At 43.1% G+C, this 23,889-nt stretch overlaps 1 protein-coding gene across 2 annotated transcripts in view; it reads left to right on the top strand.

Annotated features, from left to right (window-relative positions):
- Positions 1 to 589: 589 nt before the first annotated feature.
- The window catches only part of PLA2G4F (phospholipase A2 group IVF), a 55,631-nt gene continuing 32,331 nt past the window's right edge, over positions 590 to 23,889 (top strand). The window contains exons 1-4 of one of the 2 annotated variants that reach the window (XM_032952187.2): positions 590 to 1,182; positions 1,692 to 1,860; positions 10,190 to 10,259; positions 14,901 to 15,037. In XM_032952187.2, the coding sequence (XP_032808078.1) occupies positions 1,693 to 1,860; positions 10,190 to 10,259; positions 14,901 to 15,037 (375 nt within the window). In that variant the 5' untranslated portion in view covers positions 590 to 1,182; position 1,692. Of the gene's footprint in view, positions 1,183 to 1,375; positions 1,484 to 1,691; positions 1,861 to 10,189; positions 10,260 to 14,900; positions 15,038 to 23,889 lie in introns of those variants that run through there. The other variant, XM_076066336.1, reaches the window with a different exon arrangement.

Raw genomic sequence — 23,889 nt, 5'->3', positions numbered from 1 at the left:
AAGATTATCAATTAATTCATAATCAATTCCTAACTAAGGTTAGATCGCGTACACATTTATATTTACGCGATCTAACACCCCCCCCCCCAAAGAAAAACTTTAAATCTGAACAATATTCATCTTCTTTGGTTCTTTCGGTAAAGTCACGTAGAATGAGAATAAAAAATATAATATTATTTATTAAAATATGATTTATTATTATTCTCATTCTACGTGACTTTACCGAAAGAACCAAAGAAGATGAATCCTTGCAGTCACGAAAGCTTTAAATCGAAACTGAACAATATTGGCCGATGAAAGTTTATTACGTGTTAAAAGTGACCTCATTTGAGTGTTCGTCATCACAGCGGGTTGCGAAGAAGACCTCTTTGGGTAACACGTGGCTTGTAATCCGGGTTCTCAGGGTTAGAGGCAGCGTGCGTATGTGTGTATATATAGACGTGTGCCAGCGAGCGCCGTCTGTGCAAACACACACAGGCACGTGTGTGTGTGTGTGCACGGCACGTGCGTCAGTTGGGGGGGGGGGTGGTTGTTACTTATTCACTTGTTGTGGAGTTTAAGGTTCGGGTCTGGCCGGTTTTTTATATATATATTTCAAGGGACACACACGCGTTGCACGTTAGAGCGGTTTGGTCATAATTCCTCTTGTTGCACCACCACCACCCTCCTCCATCACCACCACCACCACCCTCCATCACCACAACCACCCTCCACCACCACCACCACCCTCCACCACCCTTGCGCAAGTCTTGCGAGTGCGTGAGTGGAGTCACAAGTGGTGACGGTAGTCGCGCAGTCTCGTGGTTGGTAGCCTAAACTTGTCTTCCTGCTGTGTCTCTCTCTCTCTCTGTCTCTCTCTCTCTCTGTCTCTCTCCCTCTGAGTATTTTATTTCGGAGTGAGCTGAAGCGCAGTGGCGAGAGCCGTTTGGCACTCCGAACCCGGGTCCCCCCCCCCCATACCCACTCGCGGTTAACACCGCGTGGCGATTACATCCGAGCCGGTTCGTGCGCCTCCCCTAGGTCAACTCGGCCTTAAAAAAACCCCCACATCAACGGTGGTGTGAGACCAAGAGAGGTGACCGAGTTCGCAGCGTTGGTTGGCTCAACCCCTGCCTGCGTGTGGCGTCGTGCCCAGCCTCTACATTCGGTGAAAGTCGCGACCAGCAGCACCTGCCCCCCCAAGTATGTTATAGGCGATACGGGGGATCTGCTGATCTACTGATCGATCGATCGTTCGGCATCTGTCTGCACACTTTAACACGCAGGAGACGCTAGGCCCAGTGTGAACAACATGTGTCCAGTGTGAACAACATGTAATCAGTGTGAACAACGTGTGTCCAGTGTGAACAACGTGTGATCAGCGTGAACAACGTGCGATCAGTGTGATCAACGTGCGATCAGTGTTGATTTTGGCAGTTTGAAGAAAACCAACAGTCGTAGTACAACGGTTGCTCAACTTGTTGTGTTGTTCCATCCGACTTGCGTGCGTGTTTAAACAATTTTCTGCCCAGAACATTATACTTTTGTTTATTTGTTTTAAAGTCAACTGTGGTTGTTATTTATTTTTCTCGTGGTGTCTGCGCGCGCGTGTTGTATTTCAAGTCGAGGTGTCGTTGGATGCCAGCAAATCGTTTGCTGGCACCATCATCATCATCATCTTGTTCTTCTTCTTGTTGTTCTTCTTCTTTCAGCATGTTCCGGTACCTCTTGAGTCGCCGTGCCCTGCCAGCCATGACAAGCGCTGCCTTCGTCGCCGATTCTGAGACGAGGAACCGAAGAGACTCGGCGAAGGGCGGCAGACGTGCACCCTCGACACAACAACAACCACAACCATCACCAACATCATCGGAACTCGCAAAGGTAGTACCGTCACGCATGCAATGTAATATTACATGCTCAAGGAATGTGGAATGTCTCCCCCTTCCCTTGACTCAATGGCTGTGATCGGATTAACGTGAAACTATAGATGTATGGATGTTACAGGAACGCAATGTAATACGTGTAGATTCGTCTCTCGGTTAACGGTCGCATCGGTTAACAGTTGTTTCGGTTAACGTCTCCATGGTTTCGACGACCGTTAAAATAACAAAACATAGGTTTATATTCATGGTTCTTTCGGTAAAGTCACGTAGAAGGGAAACAATAAAATAATTTTAAAAAATACAGCTTTACCGAAAGAACCAATAATATGAATCCCTGCAGTCACGAAAGCTTTAAAACGGCATTCAAATACAGTATAAGTATTTGAACATCTTAACACCTAAATTTTGATTTAAAGCTTTCGTGACTGCAGTGATTCATATAAAGAATACGCATCTTAACACCTGTTTTATTTCCAGAAAGGGCCAAACCCTATTCTTATTTTTTCACACTTTGATACTGGCAAAAGAGGTCCCATTTTAACGTTCAAAATGTTGGTTTACGGTTTTTACGTTTTTTTCACGCGGGGCGTCCACTGTCGGCCAATCCGAGCGCTCAAAAAGTGGGGCTGAGCCATGCCCGCGGCCAATCAGCGACCGGGCTTTGTTCACGTTATAACGTTGACTGTTTTGGAAGTGGAAACGGCTCTCTCTCTCTCTCTTTGCAGACTCAGTGATTTTTTTTGTAAACATTTTTTTTAGATTTGAAGCTTTCGTGACTGCAAGGATTCATACTCTTTGGTTTTATTCGGTAGAGTCTACATGACTTTACCGAATAAAACCAAAGAGTATGTATTTTAAATTTTGATTTAAAGCTTTCGTGACTGCAGTAATTCATATTCTTAGCTCTTGCCGTTGGTTTTTCACACCTGATGATGACCGTTTGTGTTATGGTCGAAACCTGAGAATTTTTATTGTTTTATATATATTTTATTATTTTATTGTTTCCCTTCAACATGACTTTACCGAAAGAGCTAAGACTAACTACAATAACAAGTTAGGGAAAACTACATGTGCATAAAGCAAAGCTTAATGATAAAAAAATCCCATACTCGTATTATTACCGGCTTAATTTGGGGTTTATTTATGAGAACAATACAGAGGGAATACAGCTCGTTGAAAGGGGAACTTGTACACGAACAGAACTTCACCACAATCACTGCCACCAAGTGGCCTGGCTTTCCACCCTGGCCGTGTAACCCATACATCTTCTCTCTCCCCGTCCAGCCAAATTGCCGCCACCACACGCTCGCACCGGCAACCTCTTGTGAATCATTGTTTTTTTTCGGTAAAGTCACGTATGTAGAAATACAATAAAATTATATTAAAACAAATCAATCACGACGTTTCGATCACAACGCAAGCGATCTTCATCAGGTGTCAAGAACAAATCATGGAGGTAAATACAACACAAAAAGATGAGAGACGAGCATGCAACAAACCTGAAAAAACATTATGTGAAGCACAGCCAGTCAGGCCAACAACACAGTTAGACACTTCCTGGTGGACCACGAATTTCATAAAAGTGTTAAATTTCGTGTTCAACCTCTGGATTGCACAAACCAGCATAGAAAGAGTGATAAAAGTGAAAAAAATACGAGGTATACGGTCAGTAGAAATACATATACAAGTCCACCAAGAGGTAAGGAGGGAGGAAAGACGGACAGGGAGGCAAGGAAAGAGAGAGAGGGGGGGCCACAGGGAAGAACAGAAGCTTAAATAGGAAATACGGTTGGGGGGGGGGCAGAGAGAGAGCGGCAGCTCAAACACACACATTACACATACAAAACGGAAGCTCAAAAAAGGCACATCTTGCACATACACTTTAACCTCCTGTGAGTTAGAGGTCGTCGGGAGACGTACCTCATTAATTGATCAATTAGCCGTTTCGAACAACATTACTCAACGGCTTTGTTATTCAAAGTGGGCATCAATAAGGCGCTACAGGCTATAAAGCTGTCAGCGGTACCGGCTTTGCTCATGCCATCGGCCGATCTTCTTTCGTATGGCTGATGTAGACAGAGAGAAACAACTACAATTTCACATTCAGGTGGTTCAAGCAAAATTACCGCATCAGGAGTAGCGGAGTGTGTCACCGTAATGTCTCCTTGGTATTTGAGGATCGGGGCATTGCATCGTTATACGGTATGTTGTACGGTCTGTTCTGCATGACCACAGTCGCACATCGGAGGGTTTTTAATTTTCCATTTGCGCATCAGGTATCCGCGTCTGCCATGGTTTGTGCAGTGGATGCAGTTTAGGGTGAAACATGAGCTTCGTGGAAGATCAAGCCCAGGGATCTTCTGCGTTGGGTCTGATGGACTGATTGGAAGCGCTTACTGGATTGGTGGAAGCATAAGGGTGATTCAAAGCCTGATTGGCTGAGGGAATTTGAAAAATGAGAGCCCACCCAGGTTATGGAATTGAGGGAAACTTTGGAGAGGCTATTTGAGAGGTGTAGCGGGGGGGGGGGCACTGAAAACCAAGTTTACGTTGGACCCTTAGCTCACCTTCACGTGGAATATGTTATGCATTCCAATAGGTAGGCAGTAGTATGGAAGCCTACAGGTAGCTAGCTATCGTAGAAAAAATAATGTGCATATATGCAATTCGTCCTTTTTGCTCTGGGTCATCTCCCTTATTTTGGGAAGCCCTTTGATCAACTTGGTCGATTTACAATAGAGTAAGTCGTGGAAGTGACGTACTTTTTTCTGAAATTGCAGTTTGTATCTAGGCTGGAGTTTCAGATTGTTGGTGTTTTAAAACCGATATCGGGAACACGTGCCTACTGTGTATATATTAAGTAGATGTTTCTTATGGACAACTGCGATACGTCAATGTGTCTGTCACATGGTGACCAAAGGTTTTGCAGAATTGTTAAAATGACGGTCATGACCTCTTGTGCAGCTCTGGATTTGATTTAAACTTCCCCTTTTCAAACTGCAGTGTGAAAAGCAGCTCGCCACGTACATTTTTGAAATGTGGGTTGAGCTCGCTGTTTTTGGCACTGCCGCAGAAGCAACTGGCAAATCGTTTGTTATTGATGGGGGAAGTTTTTTTCTTTCTTTCAGGACCTAAGATGTTCACGATAATCTGTTCATGGGGATGGAGTGCGTGGGAGTTGGATGTTGTTCAATAAAATCGTTGATGTGTTTTAGGCAGACGCACACCATGAGTTATCAGGCAAAGCAGAACTTACAACAAGTTCTGTACAAAAGCTCAAATTGCTCTGACCTGGCTTTGGCTTTTCACGTAGCTTTTTGCAAAACTCTTTGCACTTGGGGATATTTGAACTGCTTTGTAAATAAACGTGCATTGTAAGGGTTGTCATGCAGTGTGACAATTGGGTCTCAGCAGATATGTTTTCTGCAGTCCAGCTATAATGTGTTTTCAGTTTGTACGGAATGGTGTTGGGCCTTACGTCCGATGTTTCGCGCCTTGTAAAAATTTTATAAAATTATTATGGCTATAAGAATAGGTTTTTCCCGTTATTTCTGACAACAAAACTGAAACCTTTCTGCAAGGAATCATGGTCTGCATTAACCACGATACTTGTGGTCATAATGCAAACAAAAACATACTCTAATAATATATGTGGCATTGTCTTTGAAACTGATTACTCTGATAGCGCATTGTCTTTGAGCTGTACAGTACGTCTTTTGGCGTCCACTGGTCGAACACCGTTTGAGACTAGGCTCAAAAGAAAGCTGTCTCTGGTGTGGACCAATCAGTTTCAAAGACAATGCATCATATTATCAGAGTGTTTTTTGTTTGCATTCTGACCACAAGAATTGTGGTTAATGCAAACATGATTCCTTGTGAAAAGGTTTCAGTTTTGTTGCCAGAAAAAAGGGGAAAAACCTATTCTTATATTTTGGTACTGGCAAAGGAGGCCTCATGATATATTATGGCTATCTTTCATATGACAGAAAAGCTTTAAATGGGATGCATAGTTTGGTAATACAATCAGTGGTCTCCTGAGATATGAAGTGGAGATAAGGATTGCCTCCAGCAACAGATTTGCGTGGGCAGGTTGATGTGATATGTTGCATAGTCTGGGACTCATGACCACAGGCACATTTGGGGTCATCCCTCATCTTCCACTTGTGAAGCATGTGGCCACATTGCCCGTATCCTCTATGGATTCCATTCAGTGCTGTCCACTCTTCGAGGGTGGTTGACCCTGCCGGTCAGTGACGAGGCATTGGTTATGGACGTTGCATGCATCCCACATTTCCCATCCATGTGGATAATTGGGTTGGTGCCAGCTGCGTGAATATTGGCTCCTGTTCCCCGAATGGCCGGCGTGATTTTAAGCACTTTCGTGATGCCTTTGTTCAGGTCTTCGTGAATTGGAGGGTCTGAATTGCTTTCCATTTTTTCCCATCTCGCGTTGCACAGTGGCGTTGCGGCGGATGGCAGGTAGGATAATTTGGAACAGCACTGGAAGCCGCTTCAATTGGAGTGGACTTAAGCATCCCTCATACCGACCTCGTTGCAGAGTTTATCTGTACATCTACGATATTAGTGTGGCGGTTACTAGAACATGAGGCAAAGCAGCATTCTGCAGCAAAGTACATGCGGGTCCCTGTTGCACGCACTGTGGAGTGTTGTAGCTGTGCTTTTTCATTCTACGTTTGTTTTTGGGAGTAGTTGGATCTTTGAATTGGCTAGGAGGCAACCCGCAATGGCGTCGGCACTGACCCGTGGCACCTATGGTGGGGGCGGTGAGGTGGCACCAAGCCAGCGATAGAGATTTGCAGGTTTCCTGCTGGAGTGTGAGAATTCCAGGTTTTCCATGGTTTCTCACCAAGTGCAAATCTGCCTTAATCTCGGGAATCAGTGCGTGCCGTAGCTCTGACCGGGCCTGCAAGTCACATTTTATTTTCTGTAGCTGCACGGGATGTTTCTGGTGGCTATCACTTTCAGCAAAATGGCCATATTTTGGAGAAAGTGGTATTCTCTGGATTGTCATTCCGCCAATGCTTGCAAAGGTGGGCCATGTGGCCTTTCAGAACTTTCATCTTGGTTTTGGCACTGAAGCGACTATCGGCACTTTGATCCCTACAAGTACGATGCTGGCCCTGTCTTGTGAGTGGGGGAAGTTCTTAAGAACCTTCCAGGATCAGGTGAGCAGCCATCCTTTATTGTCACTTTTCATGAAGCAGAGGTCCGGTGGGCATTTATTCCTCCAGCGGGCTAAGAAGAAGGTGCCCGGGCATTTGGCATTGAGGACGAGGTGGGTGTCAGAGGCTACCACCCAGTCTTTGAGGTGTTCACCTGCTCGGTCTTCTTTTTGGTAGCCCCTCATACGGTGGTGGATGTTGAAATCGCTCATGCAGATGGCTGGGTGGTTAGCCGCTGTTAGGACAGTGGTTAGCCACGATGTAGTTGGAGGCTTGTAGACGTTAACAATGGTCAGCTTAAATTTTGATTCAAAGCTTTCGTGACTGCAGTAATTCATATTCTTAGCTCTTTCGGTAAAGTCACGTTGAAGGGAAACAATAAAATAATAAAACATATTAAACAATAAAATTCTCACGACGTTTGTGTTATGGTCGAAACGTCGTGAGAATGTTATTGTTTTATATATTTTATTGTTTCCCTTCAACGTGACTTTACCGAAAGAGCTAAGAATATAATGGTCAGCTTGCCCACTCGAATTGTGATGGAAAACAGTGAACTGCTTGTGGGCAGGAATTCTTCTGCTTGTGTACTTAGGTTGGCCTGGACGTATGTGGCCATGCTGTGTTTCATATGGTATTGGCAGGCTACCATGTGGTATCCGTAGATATTCATCCTGCATGGGTTGGGTTCAGGTAGGTGGGTTTCTTGGATGGCAAAACTATTGATCGTCTACATAATAAGTTTTTTTTTACAAGACCCCACATTTTGATCTGGATATGCCTTCAACGTTGGTTGGTCCTGGTATGGACCTTTGCTTGACATGTTTGGGCTTTCATGCGTTTCAGACCAGGAGGCCATTTTTGTGCATTCGGTCATCTTGATGACATTGTCAGCGAACTAGCACGCACAGGGAGACCACTTGCAGATGGTTATTGTCTCTATGGCTATTTTAGCTACAAGTGTAGTTGCTGAATCATAGTCTGTTCCACCGTCTTTCACAGCATAACAGTCATAATGTTAGGGGTTAACCTGATCGTGATCGGCAGAAATAGAAAATTGTGTCAAAGGGGAAAGAAGTGTGGCTACATTTGAATTGGCGACACATGTCATCGGACGTGGCAGAGTAGAGAGCAGGCTGGCGCGGCGCCACGTGCGTTCATTTGGCAGCTCGTATTTCTTGTTTGCGAGAGAAAGGCATTGCCGAGTGGCTTGGCACTCAGACAGGCAGCCGACTGACTCGTCACCACCCCGTGTGCTGCACGTTGCTGTTACAGCTGACACTGCCTTCACACTTTAATGCCCGAGCACATTATGGGTCATGGGCTGCTGTGCCTCGCAGTTGTGCACTCAAATGTGTAATCGGATGTATTTTTTGGTCGTGGACGAGAGGTTCATATATTATTATTATTAACTATTGTCTACCAAACTGCTGGATGACGATATCTGTGCTCCATCTCTGTGGTGGTTGCCCTCTACGGAATGTTCTGCTGTTGGCTGTTATTCCGTCACTGGTCTTGTCCGCTAGCCATCATTCCATCAAGCAATGTTTTCTCCCGAAGCGCACTTACTTCTCTCACCGGTCCAAGTTACGTCTAATTTGCATTGGTTACTTGATTCACGTTTCCCAAGTTGTTTGTCTTCAGTGTTATTCAGAGTACCCGTCTTTCAATGATTTTTTGTGCAATGTTCATTTGTTGTTTAGTTTCTCTTTGCCAGTGTCCTTATTTATGATCTACATGTCGTAGCTACAATAAGCACTGATTGAAAATTTGTTTGGAAGTCCAATAAAGCAATCGACAAAATATGCTTCTGTGAAAATGTGGAATTGAGGTCTATCTGTTGATGCATTTATTTACCAAAGAACTAAATGCTGATTTTTTTTTTCTTTGATGAGCATGTGTTTTGGTGCTTGGTAATTCATTGTGTAACAAAGATGAAAACATCCGCACTTAACTGCTTGCAGTATTGGGATAACAACTCTAATATTGCAGCAAGATTACACTGAAGCAGCACTACAAGATTTTTTTTAATGCCTCAGAAGTCGAGTGATAATTGGCAGGCTTTTAGCTCATACTTGATCAAATTCCACCATGACTGTTTATAACTCAGTCTAGTGCCATCTTTACTCATTGATTCTTTCGGTAAAGTCACGTAGAAAATACAAAAAAGCCTTCTGTTTGTCTTGGCGTGTGTCTTTGTGTGTGTCTCTCTCTGCATGTGTGTCTGCCTGTGGTGTTTCCGTGTCTGTGTTTTATCATTCATTCTTACCTGATGATGGTTGCTTGTGTTGAAACCGAAACGTATTCTATTATTATTTTATTATTTTATTTTCTACGTGACTTTACCGAAAGAACCAAAGAGTAATTCCTGCAGTCACGAAAGCTTCGAATCTAGTTAGTGTCATCTTTGCTTGTTGCTGTAATTGTAACAGCTCAAGTATGCGGATCAAATGTTGCTAGGGTTATCACGGACGTGGATTAAACACGAAACTTTGTTCGTGGTGCCTGGGTGGGTTGGAAGTCAGAGTGATGAGGAGACATTGCCGGGACACAAGGTTGGCACATCGGCAGTCATCCGAGATGGAACGGTGCCCTCAAGTGTATCAAGTTGTTTGTCTCAGCCTGGTCACCATTGACAGCATACACAACAATAATTAAAGTTGCTTTTCCACTTAATGTAGCAAAATTCCAACTTTGAAAATTCAAAATAATAGCGGAGTGTGTTTGAAAGTGTGCCCCCTACCGTACAAACGATGAAAAGCCACTTGAGAGAATGTTTTTTTGCACAGCAGCAAACCGCTGTGAAAGATTTCCAGACAAATCCTTTGTCTCATAGTGCGAGACCGATAGCACATCTGGAATAAATTAAAGGAATAGAACCCCCCCCCCAAAAAAAAAACATGGCAATGTATGACTTTAAATTTCAAAATAAAGGCACGACTTGAAAAATGTGCAGTGTGTTATCTTATTTTCTAGTTGTCGTGTTGATAAATGTACCAGTAATTTAAGTAGAAAGAATTGGCGTAAAAAAAAGTGTTCATATGGTACAATTTGGAATGATGGCAAGTAAAATTACCGCAGAGGTGGGATGCGCTTTTTTTAATTGAATAATGATTAAGTAATGTTCTTGTCGTTTCAACGCAGGAATATTATCCTTACAGAAAACTGTCTGTACGAGTGATCAAAGCTGTGAACATACATGGAAATGACATATGTAAGTAAAACCCATTTTTACATTTCAAATCCAGTTTAAACTGTATTCCAGATATTTACGTATTATATTTTGTACCCTAATAGCTTTAGCCATTCTTTGTTTATTTATTTGTATTGATTAGCTTGTTGAATTAGAGAATTTGTTCAATCATTCTCACATTTTTATAGAAATAGTTAAAACACAATTCAACCATGTTTGCTGATCGTCAGTGTTATTTCTTAACTCTTTATAGGTGCGTTATTTTATCCCCCCCCCTGCCGCCCGCTGCTGCCCACCGAGCAGTGTCCATCGGTACACCACAGTCTTATCGGCAGGTCGCTTGTGGTGGTGTTACATGTGGGTCCTCCAACATCTTCCAAGGGAAGAATAGGGCACAATGCCCTCTGGAGCAGATCTCTAGAGCTCCTGCTAATGGAGGGCCTTCTGCCAACAGGGGCGTGCGCAAGTCATTTCAGGGCTGCACCTTGTGAGGATTTCCATAATAGATGGCCCTGCTCCATAATCATGAATGTAATCATATTCATGCCACAACACGTTTCGTGACTGTGTGTATGTATGCAATGTGGAATGCGTGATGCTGATGCGTTGTGCACTGTGTACAACACTCCTTTAACAAATGTGAGCTTCAAAGCATATTTGCTGCTGAAAGATGATTCTGAATGGCTGATAGTGAAATGATCAGGAATCGTGCAGGGACGTTTTCAGTTTTAAAACCACACACACACACGTTTGTGATCAATACACCTAAGGGTAGCGAGCTGGGAATATTAATGCTTACACAACAAGTTGGGGCACAACAAAGCTTGCTGGTTGATTTTAAATTTCCCCACAAATTCCGTTGGCTCAAGTAAGCAAAGTCTGATGATGTAATATTTGGTGGAGGAAAGAGGAGAGTCGTGTGGACATGTCAATGTATAATCCGAACTCCTGTTATGTAACTGTAGCTTTAGAAGGCTTAATGCTCCCCGACGTGTTTTAATTGGTATTAATATATCCCCAGCTGGCTGTCCAGAGGTGTGTTAATCCAAACGTGTGTTTAAAAGGTACATTAATCGTAAAACTGAAAATCTTTCTTGCATGAATCTCAATCATTTAGCCACCAGTCATTCTGAATCATCTTCCAAAGGACATCGTCTCCTGTTTTAATCCCTTGGCGTTCATTCCCCGCACCTCCAATGTAGCACGGTTGGGTACGTACAGTGCCAAAGAAGTTCAATGTGCAAACAGCCAAGCAAATTCACATTTAAGTGTTCTCCGCTCGATAATTGATGTCGTTACAAAGCAAGGTCGAATTTAACCCATGGCAAGGTCTATTTCAGAATGGCAGTGGAGAAACTGCTTTTTGTAATTGTGTGGTGGAGGGAGGGTGGAATGTGCCCCAATATAGCTGCAGGCAGATATTAGACCCTGTTTGAACTTGCATCCAAAAGATCAAGCTCAGCTTTTGAGATCCATGGCATGGCATTACTGTATACACTTTATTTATCCGAATTATAAGACGTTCCAGAAATTAAAAAGTCCGTTTTATAATTTGAAGATTCGGTACCGTGGACCGCCCACCTTCCAGAAGATGATTGTGAACGTGCTGCTTCAAAATGGGAATATATGTCTTGTGGAAGATGATTATGAACAACTGGTGGTGCCTTTTGTCCTCTGGGTGGTCATGTCTTGCTACGGAGAACCATATTCTGAACCACTAGATTAAAACACATCTTCCAGGAGGCGAATGTATTCTCTCGATTATAAGACAACTTTTTACTTAAGTATTGGGTGGCTGGGGGAAAGTGCGTCCTTATATTCTGATATTCAGGAGAACTAGCCTCTAGCCCGTCCAAGGACCGGGTGTATTGCAGTTAATCTGAAATATTCAATCGAAAATAATGACCTGCTCATGATTATTAATGAGGGGGTGGGGGCGGGGCCCACATGAGTGACGTCATCAGCTCATGATTATTGGTGAGGGGGTGGGGGCGGGGCCCACATGAGTGACGTCATTAACTCATGATTATTGGTGAGGGGGGGAGCTGCATGTGGAGGAACGTCATCCGCTCATGATTATTAATGAGGGGGCGGGGGCGGGGCCCACATGAGTGACGTCATTAGCTCATGATTATTGGGGTGGGGGCGGGGCCCACATGAGTGACGTCATCCGCTCATGATTATTAATGACGGGGGGGGGGGGGGCTCGTGATGTGTCGTCATGCGCGGGACACACATTGTTGACTCATTATGTTAGTAATACGGTATTGCAAAACCCGTGTTGAAATAAGCTTTGGTTTGGTTAGTCCTAATATATTTTCTGTTTGTTTTCAGTCGGGCGTCGTGACGTCTGTAATTATGAATCATGCACAGGTTTCATTGTTATGGATTGCTTGTGCTTTTTAACCTTGAATATTATTTAGATTTTCACCAGTTATATGCACACAGTATTAAGCAACATCAAGACGTAGAATGTAAAGTACCTTTTAAAAAAAAGTTGTTGCACTATTGCCTCGACTTTGCATGATTATTCACTCATTCGATAAAAATTGCAAAGTAGGTTTTGTGGCGTTTACAATTTGAAGATGAAGCATGTATTTACGTTGAACTTCTTTCCCACTGTACGTGGCCAGCCGTGCTAATCGGAGGTTGCAGTGTGGTTGGCACTGTAAGCAGTTGGAGTGTGGTTGGCACACTGTGATATGAATCCGGTGACCCGAGTTAAGTTCCTGGCCACAGTGGCATGCCATATCTTAGCTGCTCCTGCCGTCTGCCCCCACGCAATCATCCGGAAAATGTGCAATGTTGTGCCAGCATTGTGATATGGTTGGGATCCTTGGCGAGATCCAACATTGGCCCAACGTTCCATGTTTACTGAGTCTCCACCACTCTACTGCCTTCACCACTTACCGGTGGGATGAAGTGTGGTCATTAGATCACCATGACAAGCATGGTGTGGGAAGGCCTTCAACCAGTTGTTGAATGACTAATATCTCCTAAATTAGTATTATTTATACGGTTAAGCAATAGTACACAGAGTATAGAAAGCATAAATTTTAAAAAAATGTTTTTGCCTAGACTTATGTTCGTGTAAACTCATGGAAAAAAAACATTTAAAAAACACAACGTGCTTATCATTTGTTTTAGATAATTACACATTTGGATCCGTGCTATTTTATAATTTTACGGATGGTGGTGATTTTGCAAGACTTTTAACAAGTTCAGGATTGTACCGATCATAGCTGATGATGATAATGGGAGGCGTCTGAAAATAATCTTACAATCTAATTGGGATAACTTAGCAGGTTGCCTTATTGCAATTCTACCTTACGTTTGGAAAGGTTGATGTGGTGTCTGATCAAGAGCAGCGTTGCCGAACAACGAATTTGTCATTGGTGAAAAAATTTACCTTAAAAAAAACAGCTCTTCAATCAACGAGGCATTCGTGGGAGTGGAGCCACTGCAGTCGGTGGTGAGGAATTTCAAGCAATATTGCAGCTCCCGCACATACAGTGCGCTACTTGATGAGCAACTCATGTCCATTATATTTGTACTTGTGTTGCAATAGACCGTGTTTTGGCACGTTGGTTGAATGTTCTGTTGAAATTCGAAAAAAAAACTATTGAAGCCATGCTTAATCCACCGATGAAGACCTTCCCACACCACGTTGTTTCTTGCTAGCCTCTTGACATTTTGGGCCTGTACTCAGGAACTATAGAAAACTCCAAGTTATTAATGTATGTACAGTATGTTGCACTTCCTTTGCACCATACGTCCGTGCTAATCGGAGGTACGGGGAAGGACAACAAACTAAACACAAAAAGTAGTACAATAGAAATGAGTTTTCAATCTAGATTTAAAAGTGCATAGCTCCAGTGGTTTCCTAATATCGGAAGGAAGGGCTTTCCAGATGGCCGCAGAAGCGCATTTGAAAGCGCATGATGTGGTAACTTTCATTGTTCGATGGCCAGCCAAAAGCTGCTGTGACGATGACCAGAGTTTGCGTGATGGTTTATGCTCCTTGACGAGATCAGCAAAGTATTGTGGTTCACTTGTGGCAAGCCCCTTTGTGTGTAACGAGTGCGACCTTATGTTTTCGTTTGGCAACCGAAAGCCAATGCCGCTGAACGAGCGCTGGACGGATATAGTCAGATCTTGCAGTACCCATCGTGACACGTGCAAGATAATTTTCTACACACTACTGTTTAGAAATTATTTTCTTCCAGACATGGGGTTTTGACAATATTTCGCCACATTTGTCAATGTGGGTTGGTGAAGGGGGTGCGGGTGGCATTAGCACTGATATCTCTTGTCACTGATGTCAGCCATGGCAGGGAATAAAACTCGGAACACCAGTTTCATAGCGCTGCGCACTAATCACTCTACTACTGCTGGACTCTGAAATGCCAATGTCCCTTTTTAATTAGCATGCAGCTTGCAGACAGATGGTGTTACTTTTTAGGTAGTATCTATGTATTTGTGATGTGTGTTTTGGAAGACGTACTTCTTCATGATGTTTATTAATCGTCTTCGTCAATCCACTGCCGAATGAAGGTCACCCTAAAGTCCCCACGACCTCTCACGATCCTGCAATGTAATGGTCCACTCAGCAGATCACTAATAACTACATTTGTGTGTTTTGTTTTTGGGATGCGGCTGCAGTCAGCAAACCCGACTGCTACGTGCAGCTGAATCTTCCCACCGCGTCTGCCAAGCCGGTTTCCACCAAAATTATCAACAACTCCAGCAATCCACAATGGGATGAGACGTTCTTCTTTCAGGTCCACACGGCACTTACGGTGAGTCGGGGCGGACACGGTACAGCTCATTCCACTTCACGAAGATCCGTTTGCTCACAGTCTCCTATTCCATTGTTATCACAAGTTTCACATCTCATTGGTGGGGGGGATCTGTAGTACTGGCAATCTGTTATGTCCCCTACACTGTCCTCCCTTGATTCACGGACTTTTTTGTTATTTGCATGAAAGATATGGTTGTTAAAGCATCACCCGTGTAAAAAAAAACTGTACAAGGTTTGCACACGTGTGAAGCTCGCGTTTTATTGACCACATTTTACTATGCATTGATGCTTTTCTGTCATGACCAGTGGTGAGCCGAATTGCCAAAGTGATGTGCTTTTAGACATTTCATCACTCTTGTATTCTCACCCATCCATCATAAGTTTTGTGTCCGCCTCAAAATTCGCCCCCTTCATCCATCAACAACTCCAATTCCAGATCTGACTTTTGACCCTGTCCCCCTAACCCCACCCGGCACGATGTTTGCACCAGGCCGGGCCCAAGAGACCTGTCCTCACTGCGGCTTGTTCTCAGAGGCAGCCCCTCATTTCTGGTTAGCTCTCAGTTTGTGTTTTGGGGGTTTGTACCGCGTGTTGTTTTGCACGACGTCAGACGTTTTTTCGCTCCACGCGTTGGGCGCTTCTTCAGGAACTGAATTAAGTTAGCCGGTCTCTCCTGAACTGAATAAGAGTTAGCCCCTCCATTCCGTTCCTGAAAAAGCTTCCAGAATGTGGAGCCAAACATCGGTTGATCATGCCGAATGACGCACGGTGCAAACCAAAGACGCATCGCGTCATCGGAGAGCTGTACGGCATCACCGCGGACACCTACGTAGTCGTACCATTGCTGTTTAACTCCACATCATGGGGCTCTCGGATCTCTGCAATGAAAACCAAACGTCACGCACTCTCAGAGCTGGGCCCACCACCCAGGCCAGCTCGTGACGTCATGGGGTGAACGCAAATGCGAAGATGCGGCATACCATGAACTTGTTTTTTTTTTCGTTTTGACTTCACCCGGCAGTGATTATGATAAAAAATACACACTCCACAAATAATTACAAAACCATTACGGTTCCTGTTAAGCTGCTGTAATAGCAGTTAAACTTGTTTTGAAAACACCGTTTTAATCACCACTGCCATATTTATGGAGGATGCCAGGGAGAGGAGGTTAAGCATGAGAAAGGCTGAGTACATGGAGTCTTAATGGCTCGACCAGCATAGAGACACTCCAGTGTCAACGTAGCATTATATATATTTGAATCGCTGTTGGTCTATTCAATGACAACATGTGGCATTGCAATCAAGTATTAGTCTGCGGTTTGAAATGCCGTTATATTGGTTCAGTTGGCTAAAGCAGCCACAATAAAGCCACTCTTGGTTCATCATCATCATCATGAGACCTCCTTTGCCAGTAGCAAAATATGATAATAGGTTTTTACCCTTTTATCTGGCAACAAAACTGACACCTTTTTACAAGTGATCATGTTTGCATTAACCACAATACTTGCGGTCAAAATGCAAAAAAAAACAGCACTCTGATAATGTATGCATTGTCCTTGAAATTGATTGGTCCACACCAGAGACAGCTTTTGTTATATAGTGCCTTTTGGCGTCATCTGGTCGGACACCATATGGACTGGGTTCTAACAAAAGCTGTCTCTGGTGTGGACCAATCAATTTCAAGGACAATGCATACATTATCAGAGTGCTGGTTTTTTTGCATTTTGACCGCAAGTATTGTGGTTAATGCAAACATGATCCCTTGTAAAAAGGTGTCGGTTTTGTTGCCAGATAAAAGGGTAAAAACCTATTACCGCTCTTGGTTGTTAAATATTGTTGTGATTTGTGTGCCATTTTATACCCCTCCCAAATACTTTCAGGTCAGTGAATCTGTAAATTAAATAAATCCCTTTACAGTACAAACATATATCGCACAGTTACAAAGGTCGTCTTTCCTCAATGAACTTCAGTCTAATTGCACAACTAAATTATCTTCACCTTTATTCAGACGTGCTAATTCAATATCGTCAAAGTCACGCCTTTGCGGGCAGTTGCAGTCATCGTCGCACTTTGACGAATTCCGACAACTCGCTCATCGTTGACTGGGATAAAACGCACTTTCATTAATTGAAGAATATTTTCATCACTAATTTCACGAACAAAATTAACGCTGGAGATGACAAACTGCTATTGGTGGACAATTCCTAGGTCAGCAGATCTCTCTTCCCCAGTAGCTGTTCAAATAAGCGATGGTGTGCAAAGCGCATATCGCACGGCAGTGCACATTTTACGGATGGCACATACGGTCGTAAAGCTACACAATTTGCCAACGACCTACGAAAATAATTACATTAGGAGTAATATATTCTTGGTTTCTTTCGGTAAAGTCACGTAGATAGAAAACAAAAAAAATCGAAATTAAAAGCCTTGCGATCGAAACGTCGTGGGTTTTTTGCTTCAAATTTTGATTTTTTGTTTTTTATCCACGTGACTTTACGAAAAGAACCAAGAATATTAATTCCTGCAGTCACGAACGTTTTAAGTCTACATTAGGAGTAAGTCAAAGCAAGGCTGTAGCCATGGAGTCAACATTGGGGGGGGGGACCAAATCTTCCAGGGGGTCTGGGGGTCCTCCCCCAGAAAAAAAATCTAAATTTGAAAACTAATTTCCTGCCTAAAATATTTTAAAAAGAACTAACACTTAACTTAACTAACACTTAAAAAGAAATTAACTTATTTATTTTTTACAATAATGTCTAATAGTGTATTGTATTACATTGCTCTTTTATCTTTTTTACCTTTTCTTCATTCTATGTAATGGCAGAGATTAGTGATTAATAAAGTACAACCATAACCACATTCATATAAACAGAAATCTATTTTAAAGCAATATATTGGGGGTGGACATTTTGAGCTTGAATATTGGGGGGGGGGGGGGGATGTGTCCCCTCCAATATATATTATAATTATGGCCTTGAGTCAAAGAGATTGGGTAAGGCATGAATAATAAAGGGAAGAGAACAGGGGTCACCAATGCTGCTGTTAAATCAAAATGAATCAAGTGGGTATGGGCACGACACGATCTCCAGCACAACTGAAGCTAATTGGCGGGACCCCGGGGTCCCATCACTGCCCCGGGGTGGGAAAACCCGCGTAGCGACACGAGTCTTGTCGCCTTTACCGACAACAAAACTAGTGGTCAATCGATTGGCCTCGTCGAGAGCTACTCGGGGCACTACGTTTCGTAAAAAGTTGAAACATTACATAAACACGTTAAATTCACCGCCTGGGGGGGCGGCGGGCTCGCCTTGGCAAAGAAGCTGAGGATCGACGGCTGACCGGAGGGCGTCGTCGCCGCACGCGACTGCGGCGGACGCCCCCCCGGGCTCGCGTTTGGCTGGTGGGGTGGCGCCCATCGTGGTGATCGCCGCCTGCTGCTGCTGGCGCTTGTTGGCGCGAGTCTGGGCGGGCGGCGCGTTGCTGTCGGGATCACGAGTGGGCGGACTGAACAATAATTATAATTATTGACCTGATTTTTGCGGGACCCCGGGGTCCCGCCAAATGATTCAACTGGCGAACAACAATGGACGCGGCGTAGAGATTGAGAGAAGGCGAAAAAAGTGGAGGCCGGCAGTGAGATGAGCTCAAATAATAATTCATAGACCACTGCTGGACAAGAACTAACTGAAGGAATGGAGGAAAATGAGGGATGGAGGTATTCAATGACGACGGCAACAAGTGGGTTTAGTGGTTGACGCAAACTTAAATGCAGAAATGTGAAGGCATTCATTGCCACAACGCCTTCATTGTTATTCTTGGTTCTTTCCGTAAAGTCACGTAGAAGGGAAACAATTAAATAATAGAAATATAAAGCATTTTTTTACGTTTTATATTTTTATTATTACTTTATCTAAAGAATCAAGAATATGAATCCCTGCAGTCACGAAAGCTTTAAATCAAAATTGAGCCTTCATTGTTGTGAATGCAGCGTCATATTTGCGCTCAGACTTGCAGCATTGCATCATGTAAAGCCTCCGCCATCTGGGCCTTTTTTTACGTCTTACACGTTTACCAATGTAGTGTGATTTAACATTCAATCAACAGCCGTCAACAATGCCAACATTATATTCTTAGTTTTTTTCGGTAAAGTCACGTTGAAGAGAAACAACAAAATAACAAAATATATAAAACAATAAAAAAATTCTCACGACGTTTCGACCATAACTCAAACGGTCATCATCAGGTGTGGCGGTTTGCATAAATGTATTTTGAAAACGGCATATTTATTTATTTATATATATATATAAAAATAACGTTTGCGTCACGCGCAACGATGGCAGTTTGCCCAGGACTAGTCCATCTATTTTTTAAAAAGAGGAGGGGGGAGACGAAATTTGTTTTTATGTATGCTGTCTGAAAGCCACTGTAAGCGTGAACAATCAATCAAGAAGTGAAATGATTTATCAAATCTTTCCAATGATTGCTAAGATAGAATCCATCTTCTCGGTTGAAATTGTCTCTGTGTTTGTATATGTGGATAGCCTCATGAACGAATCTCTCATGGAAGCCAGATGGCTTACAAAGAACCTCCGTCTTGGAAAAGTCAATGGCATGTGAGCCTACTGAATTAGAACAATGATCTGCTACGGCCGAGGTGTTGGTCCTACCGTGTTTAAGGTCTGCTTTATGTTCACGAATGCGGTCCGAGATATGGCGTTTGGTTTCTCCAATGTAACTACTACCACAGAGGCAACTTAGTTTGTAGACACCAGGGTATTGTATGTCCGGAATCACATCTTTTACAGACGGAACCAGATCACGGATTTTATGTAATGTGTTGAAACGGACCTGGATCTTGTGTTTATTCAAGATTTTGGAGATCTTTTTTGTGATCCCAGCAATGTAGGGTAAAGTGATGGTTTTGAAAGGCTCCTCAAGAGGGTTCTTCTTCATGGTTTGAGTGATAGCTTTGCGGATTGTATAGTCGGAGTAACCATTAGCCCTAAGAGCTTGGTGTACGTGCTTGAGTTCACTGCTTATGTGTTCCTGGTCGGATATGCATTGGGCTCTATGATACAGAGTCTTGATGAGAGAATTCTTCTGTGATGGATGGTGGTGGGAATCCGGTTTCAGATAAGCATCCGTATGGGTAGCTTTCCTGTAGACAGAGTGGCTCATTGAACCATCAGGTCTCTTTTTAATTAGGACATCCAAAAAAGGTATCTTGCCATCTATTTCGACTTCCATGGTAAATCTGATGGCTGGGTGTATGGAATTGATGTGGTCGAAGAATTGGTCTAGAGCAGGCCGGCCATGTGGCCAGATGACAAAAGTGTCATCCACGTACCTCTTCCATAAGGTTGGGCGCAGAGTGGCAGTCTGGATGGCGTCAGTCTCAAATTTCTCCATGAAAATGTTAGCTATAACTGGAGAAAGGGGGGAGCCCATTGGGGTGCCCTCAGTTTGTTTGTAGAAAGTTCCATTCCAAGTGAAGTATGTATTGGTTAAACAGTGTCTCACCAGGGGGGGTACCTCAGTGTTTAGTCCTTGATGAACCAAGTCTTCAATGATTGCAATGGTGTCAGGTACAGGAACCTTGGTGAATAAGGAAACTACATCAAAACTGACAAGCAGGTCTGCGGACAGGGAAATACCCTTGATTGTTGATACCAGGTGAGTAGAATTTTGTACCGCAGAGGTGGTCTTTCCAGTGAAAGGACGCAGGATTTCAGACAAAAAACGAGCTAGTTTGTAGGTGGGGGAGCTGATAGTAGAGACTATGGGACGAAGAGGTGTATCAACTTTATGTATTTTTGGTAAGCCGTATAATCTTGGTGGCCTGGCAGCAGAAGGTTTCAACGAAAACTGTTTAGATTGATCAATTAATGCGGTTGAATCAGAAATTATTTTGTTGGTTTGTGTGACGAGGCTGTTGGTGGGATCTCTTTTTATTTTTGTATAACTACCATCGTCGAGTAATTCTTTAATTTTGTTGTTGTATTCTATTTTATCCATGATAACAGTAGCATTGCCTTTGTCAGCTGAGAGAACTACAATATCATTCCTCTTTTTTAATTTATATAATTCAAAACGCTCATCTTTGCTGAGGTTGCTAGCTGGCATCTTAGCGTTTTTGAGGGTTGCAGCGATTTCAGATCTTGCTACGTCTGCAGCGATGTGACCCAGGCCCCTGAGAGCAACGTCTACTTGGGCAATTATATCATTAACTGGTATGTGTTTAGGTGTGACTGCAAAGTTTAGACCTTTAGCTAAAACGGATTTCAGACCATCGGAAATAGAACTGTTACTGCGATTAATTACGACTTTATTAACGTCTAACTTTTTGGTGTGTGGGTCCGGTCTTTTGTTGAAGAGGAGGTTAAATTTGGAAATCAGGTTTTCCTTACATTTGGTCGACATAGTAGCAGCTGAAGAGGCAGTCATATTGTCTACATGTTCCCAATCCGATGTGGACATTATTGCCGTCAATGATAAGTGTGATTTGTAGAGTGTCTTGTCTAACTGATCTAGTTCTGTGCGTATAAGTCTGATTAAAGAATTACTCGACGATGGTAGTTATACAAAAATAAAAAGAGATCCCACCAACAGCCTCGTCACACAAACCAACAAAATAATTTCTGATTCAACCGCATTAATTGATCAATCTAAACAGTTTTCGTTGAAACCTTCTGCTGCCAGGCCACCAAGATTATACGGCTTACCAAAAATACATAAAGTTGATACACCTCTTCGTCCCATAGTCTCTACTATCAGCTCCCCCACCTACAAACTAGCTCGTTTTTTGTCTGAAATCCTGCGTCCTTTCACTGGAAAGACCACCTCTGCGGTACAAAATTCTACTCACCTGGTATCAACAATCAAGGGTATTTCCCTGTCCCCAGACGACCTGCTTGTCAGTTTTGATGTAGTTTCCTTATTCACCAAGGTTCCTGTACCTGACACCATTGCAATCATTGAAGACTTGGTTCATCAAGGACTAAACACTGAGGTACCCCCCCTGGTGAGACACTGTTTAACCAATACATACTTCACTTGGAATGGAACTTTCTACAAACAAACTGAGGGCACCCCAATGGGCTCCCCCCTTTCTCCAGTTATAGCTAACATTTTCATGGAGAAATTTGAGACTGACGCCATCCAGACTGCCACTCTGCGCCCAACCTTATGGAAGAGGTACGTGGATGACACTTTTGTCATCTGGCCACATGGCCGGCCTGCTCTAGACCAATTCTTCGACCACATCAATTCCATACACCCAGCCATCAGATTTACCATGGAAGTCGAAATAGATGGCAAGATACCTTTTTTGGATGTCCTAATTAAAAAGAGACCTGATGGTTCAATGAGCCACTCTGTCTACAGGAAAGCTACCCATACGGATGCTTATCTGAAACCGGATTCCCACCACCATCCATCACAGAAGAATTCTCTCATCAAGACTCTGTATCATAGAGCCCAATGCATATCCGACCAGGAACACATAAGCAGTGAACTCAAGCACGTACACCAAGCTCTTAGGGCTAATGGTTACTCCGACTATACAATCCGCAAAGCTATCACTCAAACCATGAAGAAGAACCCTCTTGAGGAGCCTTTCAAAACCATCACTTTACCCTACATTGCTGGGATCACAAAAAAGATCTCCAAAATCTTGAATAAACACAAGATCCAGGTCCGTTTCAACACATTACATAAAATCCGTGATCTGGTTCCGTCTGTAAAAGATGTGATTCCGGACATACAATACCCTGGTGTCTACAAACTAAGTTGCCTCTGTGGTAGTAGTTACATTGGAGAAACCAAACGCCATATCTCGGACCGCATTCGTGAACATAAAGCAGACCTTAAACACGGTAGGCTTTTTAAACACGGTAGGCTTTATGTATGCTGTCTGGCTTTCAGACAGCATACATAAAAACAAATTTCGTCTCCCCCCTCCTCTTTTTAAAAAATAGATGGACTAGTCCTGGGCAAACTGCCATCGTTGCGCGTGACGCAAACGTTATTTTTATATAAATAAATAAATATGTCGTTTTCAAAATAAATTTATGCAAACCGCCACACCTGATGATGACCGTTTGAGTTATGGTCGAAACGTCGTGAGAATTTTTTATTGTTTTATATATATTTTGTTGTTTCTCTTCAACGTGACTTTACCGAAAAAACTAAGAATATGAATTACTGCAGTCACGAAAGCTTTAAATCAAAATTTAATGCCAACATTGTATTTTTATTATTATCCCCCCCCCCCCCCGCAAGTGGCGATAACATTGCTTTGCAGTGTGGTCACATAGATTGTTACGGAACGACATTTAGAATGCGCCTTGCGTCTCCAAAACCCAATTTAAAAAAAAACACATCAGGCACCAACGTTGACACGGTTATCAGCTTATCTCCTTGAGCTTATCATCTGACAAATGGCTCCACTAAGTGGCAATAATTACAAGTTTTGTTTTCCATACAGATGGGCCATGCATTACCTGCCACATTGGCCTCGCATCCTACTTGACATTCAGCAGCGTTGTTTGCCAGAATTTTAACCAGATGCTGATTAAAAAAAAACCCGATTACAGTAACTAAATGTGCAGAAAGCACACGTGTATTCACGAGAGTGTGTGTGTGTGTTCCTTTAAAGCAGTGGTTCTTCCGATTGGTGGTGCGAGATGCCCTTTCTGGGGGTGCGAGACATGGCCAGATAGTTTTTAGAAGGTTAATAAATCATCGAAAGACAGATTAAGCACGGGCAGTAAGTGCAACTACTTTGTTTCATCAAACCCGATGTATCTATTAATAAACATTGTTTTAATGATTGAGAACCAAATCGGGGCG

The sequence above is a fragment of the Petromyzon marinus genome, chromosome 11 (genome assembly GCF_048934315.1).
Source record: "Petromyzon marinus isolate PM22_M1 ecotype Great Lakes invasive population chromosome 11, UKy_Petmar_22M1.pri1.0, whole genome shotgun sequence".
NCBI lineage: Eukaryota > Metazoa > Chordata > Hyperoartia > Petromyzontiformes > Petromyzontidae > Petromyzon > Petromyzon marinus.
The sequence above is the reverse complement of the archived record's forward strand: the minus strand, read 5'-3'. Positions and strand labels throughout refer to the sequence as shown.